Source organism: Lolium rigidum, chromosome 7 (assembly GCF_022539505.1).
Source record: "Lolium rigidum isolate FL_2022 chromosome 7, APGP_CSIRO_Lrig_0.1, whole genome shotgun sequence".
NCBI classification, from domain to species: domain Eukaryota; kingdom Viridiplantae; phylum Streptophyta; class Magnoliopsida; order Poales; family Poaceae; genus Lolium; species Lolium rigidum.
The window spans coordinates 263,666,984-263,685,905 of record NC_061514.1 but is presented as its reverse complement, the minus strand read 5'-3'; the positions used below and the strand labels follow the sequence as shown (position 1 = coordinate 263,685,905).

Genomic DNA, 18,922 nt, shown 5'->3' with positions numbered 1-18,922 from the left:
CACGGATTATCATTGCATAGCATATGTTTCAACCAAGTGTCACAAAGGGGTACCTCTATGCCGCCTGTACAAAGGTCTAAGGAGAAAGCTCACATTGGGTTTCTCGCTTTTGATTATTCTCAACTTAGACATCCATACCAGGACAACATAAACAACAGATAATGGACTCCTCTTTAATACATAAGCATTCAACAACAGTTAATTTTCTCATAAGAGATTGAGGATTAGTTGTCCAAACTGAAACTTCCACCATGAATCATGGCTTTAGTTAGCGGCCCAATGTTCTTCTCTAACAGTATGCATACTCAAACCATTTGATCATGAAAATCGCCCTTACTTCAGACAAGACGAACATGCATAGAAACTCACATGATATTCAACAAAGGTAAAGGTTGATGGCATCCCCAGAAACATGGTTACCGCACAACAAGCAACTTATTAAGAAATAAGACACATAAGTACATATTCTTCACCACAATAGTTTTTAAGGCTATTTGTCCCATGAGCTATATATTGCAAAGGCAAAGAATATAATTTTAAAGGTAGCACTCAAGTAATGTACTTTGGAATGGCGGAGAAATACCATGTGGTAGGTAGGTATGGTGGACACAAATGGCATAGTATTTGGCTCAAGGATTTGGATGCACGAGAAGAATTCCTCTCAATACAAGGCTAGGCTAGCAAGGTTGTTTGAAGCAAACTCAAGTATAAAAGGTGCAGCAAAGCTCACATATGAATATATTGTAACTATTATAAGACTTTACATTGTCTCCTTGTTGTTCAAACACCTTAACCGAGAAAATATCTAGACTCTAGAGATCAATCATGCAAACCAAATTTTAACAAGCTCTATGTAGTTATTCATTAATAGGTACAAGGTACATGATGCAAGAGCATAAACATGATCTATATGAGCACAACAATTGCCAAGTATCACATTATTCAAGATATTATACCATTTACCACATGCGGCATTTTACGTTTCCAACCATATAACAATGAATGAAATAGTCCAACTTTCGCAATGAACATTAAAGATAAAGCTAAGAACATATGTGTTCATACGAAACAGCGGAGCGTGTCTCTCTCCCAAACAAAGAATGCTAGGATCCAATCTTATTCAAACAAAAAACAAAAACAAAAACAAACAGACGCTCCAAGTAAAGCACATAAGATGTGACAGAATAAAAATATAGTTTCACGAGGTGACCTGATAAGTTGTCGATGAAGAAGGGATGCCTTGGGCATCCCCAAGCTTAGACGCTTGGGTCTTCTTAAAATATGCAGGGATGAACCACGGGGGCATCCCCAAGCTTAGACGCTTGGGTCTTCTTAAAATATGCAGGGATGAACCACGGGGGCATCCCCAAGGTTAAACTCTTCACTCTTCTTGATCATATTGTATCATCCTCCTCTCTTGACCCTTGAAAACTTCCTCCACACCAAACTCAAAACAAACTCATTAGAGGGTCAGTGCATAATTCATATATTCAGAGGTGACATAATCATTCTTAACACTTCTGGACATTTCACAAAGCTACTGAAAGTTAATGGAACAAAGAAATCCATCAAACATAGCAAAACAGGCAATGCGAAAGAAAAGGCAGAATCTGTCGAAACAGAATAGTCCGTAAAGACGATTTTTTTAGAGGCACCAGACTTGCTCAGATGAAAATGCCCAAATTGAATGAAAGTTGCGTACATATCTGAGGATCACGCACGTAAATTGGCAGATTTTTCCGAGTTACCTACGGAGAACCATACCCAAATTTGTGACAAGCAAGAAATCTGTTTATGCGCGGTAATTCAAATCTAGTATTGACTTTACTATCAAAGACTTTACTTGGCACAACTATGCAATAAAATAAAGATAAGGAGAGGTTGCTACAGTAGTAACAACTTCCAAGACTCAAATATAAAACAAAGTGCAGAAGTAAAATAATGGGTTGTCTCCCATAAGCGCTTTTCTTTAACGCCTTTCAGCTAGGCGCAGAAAGTGTGAATCAAGTATTATCGAGGGATGAATCATCAACAGAGGGGTTTGGAGTTTTCTCAACTATGCATTTTATCTTGTCTATGTAAGTTTCAGAGACTCCTTTTTCATTATACTTAGGCTTGCTATCCTCATCAAACAAATTTTCGGGAACAAGCCAACCATAGTTATTTTCTAGAGCTTCATGCATTCCTAGGAGCTTACAAGGTATTGTTGTCTTAATCTCCCCAGCATCATTAACATTATTAGTGTACCTTACTCTATCCATGTCCATCTTTTCGAGGGTACTAGCAAAGTTGGTATAAGAGCCAAGCATCTTATATTTAATAAAGACTTTTCTAGCCTCTCTTGCTACACCACCAAATTCTTTAAGAAGGGTTTCTAAGACAAAATCTTTATTTTCTCCTTCTTCCATATTACCGAGTGTAAGAAACATATGTTGAATTATAGGATTGAGATTAACAAATTTAGTTTCCAACATGTGTACTAAAGAAGCAACAGCAATTTCATAAGTAGGAGCAAGTTCTACCAAGTGTCTATCTTCAAAATCTTCAGCTGTACTAACATGAATGAAAAAATCTTCTATATTATCTCTCCCAATGATAGACCCTCGTCCTACCGGTATGTCTTTAAGAGTGAACTTAGGAGGAAACATGATGAAATAAACAAAAGGTAAATAAAGTAAATGCGAGTAACTAATTTTTTGTGTTTTTAATATAGAGATCAAGACAGTAAATAAAGTAAAGCTAGCAACTATTTTTTTTGTGTTTTTGATATAAAGCAAACAAAGCAGTAAATAAAGTAAAGTAAAGAAAGACAAAAACAAAGTAAAGAGATTGGAAGTGGGAGACTCCCCTTGCAGCGTGTCTTGATCTCCCCGGCAACGGCGCCAGAAAATATACTTGATGCGTGCAGTTAACACACGTCCGTTGGGAACCCCAAGAGGAAGGTGTGATGCGTACATTAGCAAGTTTTCCCTCAGAAAGAAACCAAGGTTTATCGAACCAGTAGAAGCCAAGAAGCACGTTGAAGGTTGATGGCGGCGGAGTGTAGTGCGGTGCAACACCAGGGATTCCGGCGCCAACGTGGAACCTGCACAACACAATCAAAGTACTTTGCCCCAACGTAACGATGAGGTTGTCAATCTCACCGGCTTGCTGTAAACAAAGGATTAGATGTATAGTGTGGATGATGATGATTGTTTGCGAAGAACAAGTAATGAACAATTGCGATAGATTGTATTTCAGATGTAAAGAATATGACCGGGGTCCACAGTTCACTAGTGGTGTCTCTCCCATAAGATAAACAGATGTTGGGTGAACAAATTACAGTTGGGCAATTGACAAATAAAGAAGACATAACAATGCACACACATATATCATGATGAGTACTATGAGATTTAATCAGGGCATTACGACAAAGTACATAGACCGCTATCAAGCATGCATCTATGCCTAAAAAGTCCACCTTCAGGTTATCATCCGAACCCCTCCAGTATTAAGTTGCAAACAACAGACAATTGCATTAAGTATGGTGCGTAATGTAATCAACACAAATATCCTTAGACAAAGCATCGATGTTTTATCCCTAGTGGCAACAACACATCCACAACCTTAGAACTTTACGTCACTCGTCCCGGATTTAATGGAGGCATGAACCCACTATCGAGCATAAATACTCCCACTTGGAGTCACAAGTATCAACTTGGCCGGAGCCTCTACTAGCAACGGAGAGCATGCAAGAACATAAATAACATATATGATAGATTGATAATCAACTTGACATAGTATTCAATATTCATCGGATCCCAACAAACACAACATGTAGCATTACAAATAGATGATCTTGATCATGATAGGCAGCTCACAAGATCTAACATGATAGCACAATAAGGAGAAGACAACCATCTAGCTACTGCTATGGACCCATAGTCCAGGGTGGACTACTCACACATCGATCCGGAGGCGATCATGGCGATGAAGAGACCTCTGGGAGATGATTCCCCTCTCCGGCAGGGTGTCGGAGGCGATCTCCTGAATCCCCCGAGATGGGATTGGCGGCGGCGGCGTCTCAGTAAGGTTTTCCGTATCGTGGCTCTCTGTACTGGGGGTTTCGCGACGAAGGCTATATGTAGGCGGAAGGGTAGGTCAGGGGCGTCACGAGGGGCCCACACAATAGGGCCGCGCGGCCAGCACCTGGGCCACGCCGCCCTAGTGTGTGGCCGCCTCGTGGCCCCACTTCGTTTCCTCTTCGGACTTCTGGAAGCTTCGTGGAAAAATAGGACCCTGGGCGTTGATTTCGTCCAATTCCGCGAATATTTCCTTTGTAGGATTTCTGAAACCAAAAACAACGAGAAAACAACAATCGGCTCTTCGGCATCTCGTCAATAGGTTAGTGCCGGAAAATGCATAAATATGACATATAATGTGTATAAAACATGTGAGTATCATCAATAAAGTAGCATGGAACATAAGAAATTATAGATACGTTTGAGACGTATCAAATATCTAAACCTCCAGCTAATGTTTTGCAAAAGGATGTTCCTTTTACTTTTGATGAAGATTGCACATGATCTTTTGAAGTTTTAAAGAGTGCTCTAACTACTTCCCTATCATTCAATCTCCTGACTATGATGTATCTTTTGAGATTATGTATGATGCTAATGACTCCTTGGCCAATGAGTTGATAAGAAATTAAATATTACTCCCTCCGTTCCTTTCTATAGTGCCTATTGTTTTTTGGCACGGAAATTAGCGCAAGGAAATTTATTGACACAAAACCCCCAGCGCTATTTGAGAGAAAAAAAAGGAAACTGGAAACAGATCGGAGACGTGATCTGCTCCCTACGCGCGGCCTACTCCTTCCTAATCTCACGTGATCTGTATTTGCTATTTCCTTAACGGACGCGTGCGTGATCTACTCCTTCCTAATCTCACGTCCAGATTTTCTCTACGTGATTGCATACCAGATTTTGTCAACGTGAACAGATTCTTTCCGGATTTTACGGACGGAAACAAATCGGTGGAAGGGGTTATTTGCAAAAAAACACAGCTTTTCTCTTATATTCTGAAACAATTGCGAAAAAACAATAGGCATTACAGAAAGGAACGGAGGGAGTATCTATTATGCTGACAAAAATACTAGATGGTGCTCAAAGGAATTACACCACTAATGAAAATGATTTTTAGTTGTTTTTTGTTTTTTAAGAAAAGTTTCTTCTTTGTTTTACTACAAGAATTTAATTTACATATTTGTTTATAGGAAAGGTGAAGATAATCGTTTATCTAGAAAGGAAAATATTCAGTAGACTCGATTCGTATTGATGATAGTTTCACAATGAACAATTAGCTAGCGTTCGAGTTTGCATAATTACGCTAAGTATTTTGCTGGGAAAGTAATGCCACCACATTCTCATCAAACTCGAGAGAGAGCAAACTAATGATCCAAGGTGGTCGGTTTTCATGGGGAAGGAATACAAGAAGATCGAGCTTGAGATGGCACGAGTTGAAGCCGCCAAGATGGAAGGCTTGGTATATGATGGCTCATCAACCATCATGCATGAAATGAGACTTGCTAGTGCATCAACACGATGGTGCCAACACCGGTGGCGACGGACGAGCCAACACTGGCGGTGACGAAGGACCTCTCGCCCTCCATTTGATATCTATGCATACCATGTTATAATATGTGATGCCCAGACTTTGATGGCGTTTTGAATTTATTTGCATGTTCTATGTGTCTTTGAATTTATTTATTGGGCCAAAACTCTATTCGACCTGCCATACTGGGCGCCACTATAAGAAGCCCCTCCCAATGCGGCGGCAACTTATGCTAGCGCTCTTAAAAGCATATGTCCAACGCTGTTGCTGGCACAACACCCCATCGAGGGTGGAGATGCTCTAAGATTATACATTTATTTTTTATTTTTTATTCAAAGACGCTTTGGTGTTTGGCCTCACGTCAAGAAAAAACAACAACAAATCTGTGGAAAAGAAAGTCGCATTTCTTTCCTGAAAATAAAATCTAGTAACGGCATAACTCTGCGTGTACTTTCAGAAGTGGCAATTCTTTTTCCACCTATAATCGTCACTCAGAGCGAAAAATCATTGTGAGATATGGTGAGCCTTGGCGATAATCCGCCTAGAGCTGTGACCCGCACCACACGGCCGACGGGAGGGTCTCCGGCCAGCCCGGCCCAGCCCAGCCCGCCCCGGCCTAGGCCACCTGTACTGTACGGCTCTACCCCTGCATCCTCCGTTGGTCTCAACAACGCATCCGTCACACCGTCGTCCTCGCCAGCGCCAGCGCCTCCATGCTCCTACTCCTTCCATTCCACCGAAGCGCACTCGCCGCCTCGTAGCGTAGGAGCTCGCCGCTGGTAGCTGTCGTGTCATCCTCTTGCTCTCTGCTGGAGGGCTCTGGGTTGGCGTGGCGTGCCGTGGCGTGGAGATCCATCCGGGCCCTGAGATTATTTTCTCTTCTTGGTAAGTGCGCCTAACTTCGCCTGATGGATTGTTAGCTGCGTGGTAGTACTGTGCTAGCCCGATCCATCCATCCATGTTTCGATGGATCTTTTCGATGCTGCCTGCGTGCAATCAAATCCAAATCTTTTTTGTTTATCACCTCGTCAGTCTGTAACATGGAGATTTGTTAGCTGCGTGGTGCTATACTAATCCGATCCCTCCATCCATGGTTGGATTATGCCCTTTTGTTTCACAGCCCGCAAAATCGATCTTGGTTGACCCTACATGACTTGGTACCCAAATTGCGGGTGCACCTTTTCGCCCTTTTTTTCCGGGTCCTGATCAGTGGATCAAGCATACCATGCAATTTCTGCAAGTGTTTCGCTGGAGGTGACTATAAAATGCAGTCATTGTCGAAAAATAGTTTTTTTGGGGTTCGCTTTGATGTAATTAAACCACCTAGATTTGCAGAGTAAGTTTTTGGGGTTCGCTCTGGATGTTTATACATTTTTGGGGAAGATTTTATCCCTTTCCTGGAAAATGTGTAATTCAAAACAACATGTTAAGAAAGTAATCGTTGGTAAGTTAGACATTCAGAAACGATAGATTCAAACAACTGCCAGAGCAAACAATAGAATGTGCCACTTGATATTAACCCAGTACTCTCTATATGTATATGTACGACTTGTTGGCGCCCAATTTTCATGGGCTCGGTCTCCTGGATTTTTAGAACTGTGACATATCAGTGTGGTAAACATTTCTGGTCAGGTTTCCTTTTTACTGCATTATGAAAATGCAAAATCATGGTCTAATAAGACTGTTTACATGATGTCTCTGATGTAATACTTACTTCCTTGTATACACAATGATCATTGTGACCGCTGCTCCTTGTAGTGCGGCTTCTATTCTCTGCATTTGATTGTTTTAGCTATGCTGTTACTGTCTTTGGATGGTCCAACTCATGCCTAAACGCTGTTTTCTAGGCCAAATTTTAATCAGAAAAAACTGCTGAATCGATTGATACTTGTACTGAAGTAGTTTACCTTCTACCTAGCTACAGGGTTATAACTGTTAAATTTATTAATTATTCTAGTAGTACTCGAATCGGTTAGTTCTAGAAACTTCTGTCACTTTTTGTGCCTGCGATAAAGTCCTGAATTATTATATGCTTTGCATATGATATGAGACAACAAGCTAACAAATTTAGAATGTGTAGATTTTAGGTACTGTGAGTTATTGTTTTTGTTTTGTTCAGATGTAGGCCTCAGAGTTACAGTCCAAATACGAGGAAAATGACTAAATTGACCGTCTTATAGCTCTGCAGTCGGTAGCTGATGCTGCTATTGTTCAGCATGGCACTAGCAGATGGCAGCACCGGAGCAAGTTAAAATGGTAAAAATATAAACTTCAAAATGTTGGTTGCAATTCAAGAGGTCCCCAAGAAAATCATTTTTAATCAAAACTCCAGTAGAAACGCAACCGAGTTAGGTGTTACCATATGTGTTCCCAGTTGCACATTTACCGGATATCATCTTCTCTTTTCTTTCTTCTGTTCGCCAGATCTGGTACCCCTTCTCTGGCGTCTGGTGCCGCGAGCTCTCATTCGCCCTTTCTCTTCCCTTACTTTGTTTGCCTCATCTCCTGCCCTCTCCGGCTGCCCGTGCGGTGAGCTCTAGCCGGGGATCCCCTTTCAAAACCCTCACGAAGGTACAATCCATGCTTGCTGCAAACTTATTTGCTGCACGGGGAGCACTACTGCATGATAATCTAGTTTTTATATATATATGGATGGCTTGTTAGATTGGAACCCCAACTGTTACAGGAACATTCTGCAAGATTTTGTAGAACCAGGAGACATCAGTGAAATATGAACACTTTTGATTCTTGGCACATGTTTCCATTGACACCACATGTTTCCATTGACACTTGTTTTTGAAAAATGCAAAATGATGATCTGATGAGACTTTATACATAATAACCGTGGGATATAATCCAATAAGACTTGTTTATGCAATGTATCACTCTGACTGTATTCCTTTTAACTGTAGCTTTCTGAGTAAGGATTTTTGGCTCCTGCATGTATCCTCTATTAGCCTGAAAACTGTACTCTCACATTTCGACAAATCACGAAAAATATATATGTTTACATTGAGCAAAATATCGTACTAGGAAACATTGTGCCAAAATGTGACAATTTATTTTTTTGTACATAAACGCTAATTGATAAACGACTAAAATAGTAGCTATGCATGTGTATTTTATTATAGAGCTCACAACTATTCATATTTTTTACTCAATTCTATGCTTGCTGTGTTTTTTAATCAAATTTTGGTGATGTGCCCATGTTTTTACCATGTGAGCACACACCCGAGAATGCTTTTGTATACCATTTATTAGCTATATGTTTTGCTCTTTCGTGTTTTTAGCTATGCTGCTATCAGCTTATACTAAATTTTATTCAGATCTTGGGGTGGTTCTGGTCCCAACTCACCTAGGCCACATTTATCTCAGTAAATTAGTTGCAATCGATTGATACTTGTAACAATGTAGTTTTGCCTACTAGGCTTGTATCTAGGTACTGAATTGTAACTGTTAACATTATTTGTTGGAACAACTACTTTAAATTTCTTTGGCATATTTTCTACAGTTCGTAAACAAGTCTCAATTGTTCAAGTAGTACTTAATTCAATATGCGGCATGAAACTCCTGAATTTTTATATGCTTTGCACATGCTATAATTCAAACTAACAGATTTATATTAACTTGATTTTAGGTACTGTGAGTTATTGTGCGCTTCTTTTGTGCAGTTTATCTACTGCGAAGCAAGTTGTCCTTTGCAATTTTGTCTGGCTAAAGCCAATTTATATTAACTCTCACTGTAAGACTATTCTCCCTTTTATCTTCATGCACAGATTTATCTAGGTTTATGTTCTGCTGTTCAGATGATTTTCATGGTGAATTGAAAATCCATGGACTAATATGGTCCATGCTCTTTACAGATGAATTATATTGAAATCAAGAGCGAAGAAGAGTATCTGGTAATTATATATTTATATTCTATTGGAGCTATGTGTTCACATATCATGGATCCTAATCTTATACCCCCGGTTTTTTTTTGTGTATGTGTGTGTGCAGATGGATCCTATTCAAATCAAGGATAATGAAGGGCATCCGGTAGAGATGCTTGCTGACCAGCCACATTTTCTAGAGCCCGTATGTCCAGAGGAGGTCAATGAAGATACACGAGTATACCCTCGTGAAGGGAATGAGTACCAGGTGGAAGTTCCTAATCTAGCAACAGAAGAGGAACACATGAAATTAAGGTCGTCACCAATTGATGACAGCAAAATGTCAGGTTTTGAGTATCCTGTGGTAGTTGGATTAACTATTCCAGTCACATGGAGCCAAAATACAAGCACCCTCATGAAAGAAGAGTGGAGGGAATTTTCAGGACACAGTTTGTGCCCTTCAGAAGATGAACATAACAGCCACAGTAGTTCAAACATTGCAAGAAATTTATCTCAGGACATCATTTGTCCTGTCTGTCTGGGCTGTAAAGTTGAATATGATGATCAAGACAGGAAACTTTCAAAATCTGCTGGACAAGATATGGACCGCTCACACAGAAGTACAATTTTAAGCTGTTCTTGTTTAAAGAGGAAAGTCAATGATTATATTCCATTGCCTGGAATGCCAAGATACTCCTGGACAGATGAAGAGGCACAAACTTTTCTTCTTGGTCTCTACATTTTTGGCAAAAATCTTGTTCAAGTGATGAAATTTATGAAGAGCAAGACAATGGGAGAAGTTCTATCGTACTACTATGGAGAATTTTATAGGTCTGATGCATATAAGCGATGGTCGGCATGTAGAAAAGTAAGAAGCAGGAGATGCATACTTGGGTTGCGTATATTTTCTGGTTCCAGGCAGCAGGAACTGTTGTCACGTTTGCTTGCTGGCGTAGCTGGCGAAATTCGAGATCCTTTGCTAGAGGTGTGCTTAACTCTAATTTCCTCCTTTTTCTTTCTTTCTTTCCTTACTGAATTAGATCCCTTGAATTAGTGAACATTGGTATGCGGAAAGTTGATGTTTATAGTAAGTTCCATAGCTATATCCTACATTTTCTAATCCTGATTACACTCTGGGAGCGGTTTTCTTCATTAGCATCGCTACAATATTATTCTGTACGCCATTACAATCATGTCTTTTCTGTTTTTTTGAAAGGTCCAGCATTTGGTGTACTGGTTTGCCTATATTTAATAATAAAATCTCACTGTATTACTATTATTGCATTTTTTTACTTATTTTCTGTACTCCTATATTTTCGCATATCGTGTCTTTCCATTGATGTTGACCGATACCAGTTTATGCTCCTGCTAGTTTTTTCAAGAGAGTGACAGTTATATATGATCGTCTGCAGGTCTTCAAGACATTCAATGAGGGAACATCTGATTTTGAGCAGTTTATTTTATGCTTAAGGTCCACAGTTAGTGCGCAGGTTCTTATAGAAGCAGTTGGAATTGGCAAGGGAAAGTATGACTTAACAGGATTTGCATTAGATCCTAGTAGAAATCATGGTATTGCGGCCCGTGCAGAAATACCTATTGGCAAGGCTTGCTCATCGCTTTCGTCTGGAGATATCATAAAGTATCTGACTGGTGATTTCAGACTAAGCAAGGCAAAATCTAATGATCTATTCTGGGAAGCTGTATGGCCTCGCTTGCTTGCGAGAGGGTGGCACTCTGAGCAGCCTAAAGATTCTTCACTAGTCGGCAAACATGCTTTAGTCTTCCTCATTCCCGGTGTAAAGAAATATTCCAGAAAAAAGCTCGTCAAAGGAAATCATTATTTTGATTCTGTTAGCGATGTCTTGAGAAAAGTTGCATCTGAACCAAGGTTACTTGAGTTTGGAGTTGAAGGTGGTAATAATGAAGGTGGGGTTAAGCTTGAAAATGGATGGACCCATGATGTCGAACCTGACAAAAACACACTTCCTGACAAGAAATCTCCTGGCTATGTCCAACCCAGTGAACCTGGTTGTTCCCCAGAGCTTATGAAATTTACTGTAGTGGATACTAGTTTTGTTCAAGGCGAAGCACCATGTAAGGTAAGGTCACTAAGAAATCTACCTACAGACGCTGTTCATGGCTACAATTCTTCACCAAATTCAGGAAATTCTGGGAGTGCCAACTCAGAAGAACACTCAGATTCAGAAGACAGCTCTCAGCCTTATGAAGATATAAATGTTGATCAAAGCAAAACTGATGCCAGCTATGTCAACGAGCAGAGAACAGGCAATCTCCCAGCAGGGGATGAGATGGATGCTGATGTACTTCTGAAGATTTCTGCCTTTCCAGGCACAATCAATGGTCACATTTCTACTGATCTATCTTTTGGCACAAAGAATAATGTCTGCTCTTCAGCTGCCACAGTTCTTCCTGTTGTTAATCAAAGGATCCATGCTACTAATTCTTCTACTGAAATAAACTTCCAGTTCGATCAGAGAGTAACTCCTGAGCCTCAAGTTTTCTTAGCACCTGTGTCGAAGAGAAGAAGGTTAGTTTCTTGCAAGAATGAAAGAACTGGTCGCAAAAGTACTGCCGTCAATAAAAGACACTGCTGGAAGCAAGCTGACACCCCATTGCAACATTTGGCTGACGCAAACGAAGCAAGTGCAGGGGCCAACCCTTTCATATGGAGTGCAATTCCCAACTCATCAACCAACATAACCTTCGATTTAAATAATAATCACACATATCACAGACCGCTTCACAATGTGCCCCCTAATATTGAAGTGGTTTACAAGGAAAAGGCCCAACATAAGCATGTTATTGATCTGAATATCCCTCAAATGCCTTCAGATTATGAGTCGACTGCAAGTTATATCTTGCCTCCATCTGGCAATAATGCACCAATCATGGACAGATCTATACATCCGTCAGAAACCAAGGAGATGGAGTACTGTCTTCCCGACATCAATGCTCCTAGCAATGCAGTCTTGAGTGAGCAGCTTTCTTTTAGCTCAAGGAGGCAGAGTACCAGAAGCCGCCCACCAACAACCCGTGCTCTGGAAGCTCTGGCATGTGGCTTTATGGGGACAAAACAGAAAGGTGGGGAGGGAAACTTTCCATCTTCAAGCAGGAGCAGCAGACCTGTCCGACGACCACGAAGATCACCTGATGTTAGAGTTCAATTTCCTTCTGATGGCGAGGGAAGTAGTTCTCATTTTACTGATCAAGCCATTGCTGTCAGTGAATGGGGCATGAGTAACCATCAGTACCAAATACTTCACAGCAGCCCCTCAGATAAGTCCAGTGAAAAGGGGACTCATGCATTGTTTGTGGCAGACAAGTCTACTGATAAAGGAACTCAGGAATTTGTTTGGCATACCGTAGATGGCATGAAAACGAGTAAAGATCTCCATGCCCAGCAATTCCGTTAAATTATTCAACCTTTATAGAATGGATTTTCTGCTGGTTAAGAGAAATGACTTTGATATTATGGTCATACTTCAACCCGCGGAGATCACAGATACTACTTCATCAAACTTCTGTTATGGATTATGAATCAAATCGGGGAACTTATACAGATAATATGAATTTCAGCTATAGTTCGGTGCATTTGAATCACCAAATGTTTGGGCTTGATTCTTATCAAGGACATATGAGACTAAACTACAAACATGTGAAGGATGTTTGTCCTCGTGCCTTTTCTGATACCTTGTGAAGATTAAAAGAGGAAGAAAATGGCGAGTCCCCTTGTTGTTAAGAAGCCATCTCATGAAGCTTTTACTTCATTTTATGTGTGGAGATTTTCCTGATGAGTTATACTTATACTCTTGACCTTTAATACATGTACCATGTGGAGATGCTTGAAAAGTCTGTAATGGTCTGCCCATATAGGAACCATAGTTAACTAAACTTTGAACTCTTTATCTTGTCCAACAGTCCCTGAATTCAGAAAGAAGAACACAAAATACATATGTTCAATCCATACATGTTAAATTCTCTTTGCTAGTGTTCGGCTCCAGATGTTTGAAATCTGCATATTTGCCCTTTTAGTTTTAGCAGTAGGTAGCGATAGTATGGGTCTTGATTTGGTGTTTTTTTTTTGCTCTGAACATTTACTAGCCTTTTTTGGGGTTCATATACCAATATTGCAAACATATCTACTGGATTCAATGAAACTGCTACTCAAATCGTGGTCGAGGAGAAAAGCAATCCAACATCCCTTTTTTTTTTATCAGATATACTCCCTCAAGATTCAAAAGACTGGATAGGGGCGACCAGGTTGGTCGATGGCTTTTCTACATTTTTCGACACAGCTTTTGTGTTGCTAAATCTATGTTTTGTAGGACCAGTTTTCGATCAAACACTGAAAAAGGTTGAAACCTGGATGATTGGATACCTTATAAATTTAATAGAGTAAAAGATATATACCGCATATTTTAGTTTTGACTCAGATGTACCATGGAAACTGAATGGTTCTTGCTTCCTGAAGCAGGAATGTCATAAATAATGAACTGATGCTACCTCAACATTTCTTGTTTTAGTTTGCCAAATAATACATCGACAGTAGTCCAAAGAATAGTTGGGCCACACATGCATGGCACATTCACCATCAGCACATAGTATTGAATTAACGGAAATTTTACAGGCAAAACTGCCTCTCCAGGAAAGCTTTTGTCGCTGCCACAGCCGTGGATCTGCTATGTGGTCACTGCGTCTGCATGGCCTATGTAAGTGCAACCTCTTCATGCCCTCCTCAGCCATTCATGGCTTCACAGTAAACTCAGGTTGTGTCTTCAGCAAGCATCGCATCCATGAAGACCATGGGGGATGAATGAGGACACCGTTTCTAAGATCTCCAATACGGAGGCGAGTTACCTCGGAACCCAAGGCAGCGTTTACAAAGGTCCTTTACCCGCGTCTATTCGAGCCGAATCCAACGCACATTTTGCTGCATCTATCCGGGCTGAGCCTGACCCAAACATTTTCCTGTCTATGGATAGGTAGCGGTTGGAGCCGAACGTCCCGGTGCTCTCCATGGACCTCATGTACTCCGAGGCATTGTTCTCAATGATCAGGGAATCCTCCAGCTCTCTCACGATGTCTTCCATGCTCGGTCGGAAGGTCGAGAAGGACTCAGTGCATGCAGATGCAACCTCAAGGACCCTCCACATGGCCTCTGAGCAGTACTGCCCTTTTATACCAGGGTCGACAATTTCTTCAATCCTGAAATCTCTAATGTATGGTTTTGCCTACAGAACATAGACCATGGTAAGATTGGATGCACAAACACTTCAAAGTTTTGGAACTTGAAACGAATGTGGTTTCATTTGACCTGTAAGTAAAATGCAAGGCTGCTGATGGTACACAATGAAAACTTACCCACTCAACTACGCTCCATTCACTTCGAGGCCTTTGAACATCAAGAGGTTCTCTTCCCGTTACAATTTCCAAGAGGACCACTCCAAAACTGAACACGTCACTTTTGGTTGATAACACCTGAGTGGAATAGTATCTGAAACAAAGGGAAGATTCACAAAATCAGCCAAATGTCGAAGCAAATATGAAGTGTACTACAAAAGTTCCGATACACAAGGGAATTTACATTTCCACATGTATGCAGTGTACTCAAAATCACAACAGATAAACGCTAAGTTCTAGCCTTCTAGGTTAACTTAACAAATTACCGTAAAAAAGGATAGCTGAAATTTTTACAACCCCTTGGACTTCTAATAAACCTCTGTATATAGCTTTTGATGTAGCTTTCTGTCTACTGAGTATATTTTGAATCACCACTTTCTCAAATATACAGACTTTTCATCTGGTACCATCGTTGCAAAAACTTACTCAGGGTCTAAATATCCAGCCGTTCCTCTCACTTCCATTGATGCATTGCTGTCACCTTCTTGAGGTGCATATTTAGAAAAACCAAAGTCGGCAACCTTGCCACACATGTTGTGATCCAGAAGTATGTTGCTTGACTTAACGTCTCTGTGTATGATACATCGGCCAGCAAAGTTGTGAAGATATACTAATCCTGAACAATCAACAAATTTATGTGAAGTTACGACTGGAAAGAAGAATTTGCAGTGTTCGAATATTTGTAAAAATGAAGCATGAAGATAAGCACAATTTAGTGTCCCCAAGACCCTAACTTGCATAAAGAACAATTAGTTTTAAGTTTTAACCCTATTGTCGATAACATCAACTGGAGTCAGTTTTCTGAAGAAAAAAAAAGACATTTACACTGCTGACCTCTAGCAGCACCAATGCAAACAGATATTCTGGTGGCCCAATCCAAAACTTTTCTTTTTGACGCCTCCCCTGAAATAGAAATGCATATTAGAAGCGAAGGATCTTATGTTGAAAACTAACAAAACCTTGACACAGATTACTACCATAGAGGCGATCCTGTAGTGAGCCATTGGACATGAATGGATAAACCAAAATCTGTTGATCCTTTTCACAGCAATAGCCAATAAGTGGGACCAGATTTTCATGCCAGACAGCAGAAAGTAGCCGTAACTGTGTCAATTTGATAAATTCAGTGATCAGAAAGAACACTGAAAAATAAGTAACTGGAGAAATTGTGCATCGATGTAAATGCTGGGAAATTATAGATTATGAACTGTATCCAATAATGACAGTGAAAAGCGTAATATTCCCTCATTCCTGAATCACTGCTGAGAGAGTGCTAATGCAACCTGATCGATACTTCTTATATCCAAAAATAAGAGTGTGCTACCCCTGACACGATATCAATACGGTAGTACTGGCATAGTTTCTGATTACCTCATTGTTAAACTCGCGTGTTCCCTGTGTCGATGATGGTGAACGGACCTTTACTGCAACTTGTTGACCATGTGCTAAAGTACCTTGATAAACAGATCCAAACCCACCCTCTCCTATCAATGTCTTGAAATGTCCTGTTGCATTGTGGATTGATTTGAGGGATAACTGTTGCACTGCAGGATTTGTAGTTATTTCAATGCTGCATTCTTCATAAACAGGATCTGCAAAAAGCATCATCATGAAAAAAATCACTTTTGTCCATTGCATATTTTTCTAATTTCATAGATGGTAAGTGTGCATGTTGATCTAATAGGTCACACATGGTGCAAAAGAACTGTTTTCTATACCAAATAAAGATTTCAGATGACAGGAAACTGCAGAATTGTTCAGCATGACCTAAATAAAAGTGCAGATGTGCACATTATCTACTGGATGAATGTGGTAGGAGAGAGCATACTTGTTGTAGAAGCGCAGTCTGTTTTCTGAGGCCGCTTTTCGCGTTTACTGAAACAAATAAAGAACGATCCAAGTGCAAAAGTACATGCCAAAGATCCTCCGGCAACACTACTAATAACAAATGTTCTCTCTTTGGCAGCTCCAGGTGGACTATGGTAATCTTCGGCAGCACAACCTCCGTAGCTTTTTAATTACCACGAAACAATTCAAGTAGAATTATATTACTGTCAGTAATCACGATATCATGTTGAACATCAGAATAGAAATCTCACCTGAAATTCATGCCGGTAGATAAACCATCAGGTAGCTTATTGATCAAGAAAGGGTTGCATATTACTGACCTGAATCAATGGCCGTGTTTGATTAGAACTTTTTGGTTATAAGGAATGCTATGCATATGGCATGAGAAATTGAGAAGCATATCGAATGGAACTAGGAAATATCTGAATCGTAAGGAACATGGATTTGATCCACAGTAACATTTTAACATAATTTTTTTGCTTGTTTCTGAAATTACCATGAGATGAAATGGCACAAGATAACGCATGCTTACAGCTTCAACAGTTGCGTGAGCGCAGAGAACGATCGTGGAATAGACCCCGTGAAGTTGTTGTCCTGCAGATCACTACACCCACAAGTAATAAGAACATATAAGTAGGTCTAAGATAACATGAACACATTCCGGAAAACAGGCACTGAAGCATACATCTCAGTTAGTTCCGTCAGGCTACCCATCGCGGTGGGAATTGGCCCTTGCAGTCCCTTTGAAGAAAAGTTTCTGTTCAAACACCACCAGGTACATATCAGGTTAGCTGACTGAGTAATCTGTGCTGCATAAATGGCAGCAAGAAACCAAACGAAAATCTGGGTAACCATTGTCACGATTCGACAGGCACTTACAGCTTAACTACGACACGGTTACCATCTTTTAATTGGCAAGAGAACCCTTCCCACGCAGATGGGGAACAAGGGTCTGCTCCATTCCACGACTTGAGCATCTCATTCCCTGGGTTCCTCCCCAATAGTTCCTCCTTCAGTTGCTTCGCCACATCCACTGCAGAACAAGGTCAGCAGAAAAGTCCACATGGCGTCAGGAACACAGGCATCGAATTTGAAAGTGAACATAAAAGGTAGGCGTGCTAGTCACACGAATCGCATGCAGAGTAATTTCCTAACTGAACCAAACACCAGTTCGGACAATCTCCTGAACAAACCAGCAGCTTGAGAGCCACACTATCAACTATGGCGATCGAGCTACCCAAGAACAGGAATCTGCTCCGAAGTTCTAACTGGCTCGGTTGCGTGATTATCTGATCGATAGCTCACAGGTGGGGGCTGTGCTAGCTGCTCTGCTCTACCTTGGGTGAGGCCATCCGGGGACGCGGCGGCGGCAACGGCGGCGGAGGTGATCAGGAGGACGCCGAAGCAGGCGAAGACCATATCTCGTCGGGCCCGTCAAACGACCATGCGGGCGGGGCGGGGCGGGGCGAGCGATGGGGTGCTGCCGCTGCCGGCCGGCCTAGGGGGAGAGGAGAGGGTGGTGGAAAGGGTCAGCACTGGGCGGGCGGCTAGGTGGCGCTTTGTTTTGTAGCTTCGCCGCTTGTCTGCTGGTGCTCGGCAGGCGGGAAGGCTGACGCCGCCGCCGACAGCGACCGCCCGCTTGCTCCGTTGTTGCACTCTGCGGGCGGCACTGTTTCAGCTCGTCATCTCCCGGATATTCTTAGGACATGTTCCCGTCTCCGACCTCAGCGCTACGCGTCATGATTGACCAGGAACAAACCGTTCTCTGTTTTACTCTATTTTTATGATTCTTCATCTTATTTTTCTCCTTCGTCTTTGTCTTTGTGTCCGTTAGACAACAAAGACGTTGAGATGCTTTTCTCAGAACACGCTTCAGCCGGGCACATGTAAGACTTGTCGAGCAGCTCAAATTTGTCTTACCTATATATTCCATTTTCAAGTCATTTGAAGATTTCTTGTTTCAGTAAATTCTGACATGTGGATTTGAAGATGAATTAGAACTCAAACTCAGGTATAAGTGCGATACCACCAGAAAATGACAACTGAATATTTAATAAACCCCTTGCCACGCTATACAGTACACCTAATGCGCTAGTATATTTCATATGCGAAGTTCGGCCTGTTTGGAGCTCTGGCCAAGCTCGAAAGCTATGCCATCTACGAAGACATGTACACGTTATGGTATGGTA

General features: G+C 41.1%; 1 protein-coding gene and 1 pseudogene across 1 annotated transcript; one reads left to right on the top strand and one right to left on the bottom strand.

Moving 5' to 3' along the window:
- The first annotated feature begins 6,246 nt into the window (after positions 1-6,246).
- On the top strand, positions 6,247-13,472 carry LOC124670238 (annotated as a pseudogene).
- Positions 13,473-13,984: 512 nt separating this feature from the next.
- On the bottom strand, positions 13,985-18,164 carry LOC124676496 (nodulation receptor kinase-like). The gene is made up of 12 exons (XM_047212541.1): positions 18,071-18,164; positions 17,613-17,766; positions 17,419-17,490; positions 17,266-17,337; positions 16,985-17,053; positions 16,714-16,895; positions 16,257-16,477; positions 15,863-15,989; positions 15,720-15,788; positions 15,312-15,501; positions 14,847-14,979; positions 13,985-14,716 (listed from the first exon to the last, which is right to left on the bottom strand). The coding sequence occupies exons 1-12, from the start codon at positions 18,150-18,152 to the stop codon at positions 14,363-14,365; spliced, it is 1,725 nt and encodes a 574-aa protein (XP_047068497.1). The 5' UTR covers positions 18,153-18,164; the 3' UTR covers positions 13,985-14,362.
- Positions 18,165-18,922: the final 758 nt, after the last annotated feature.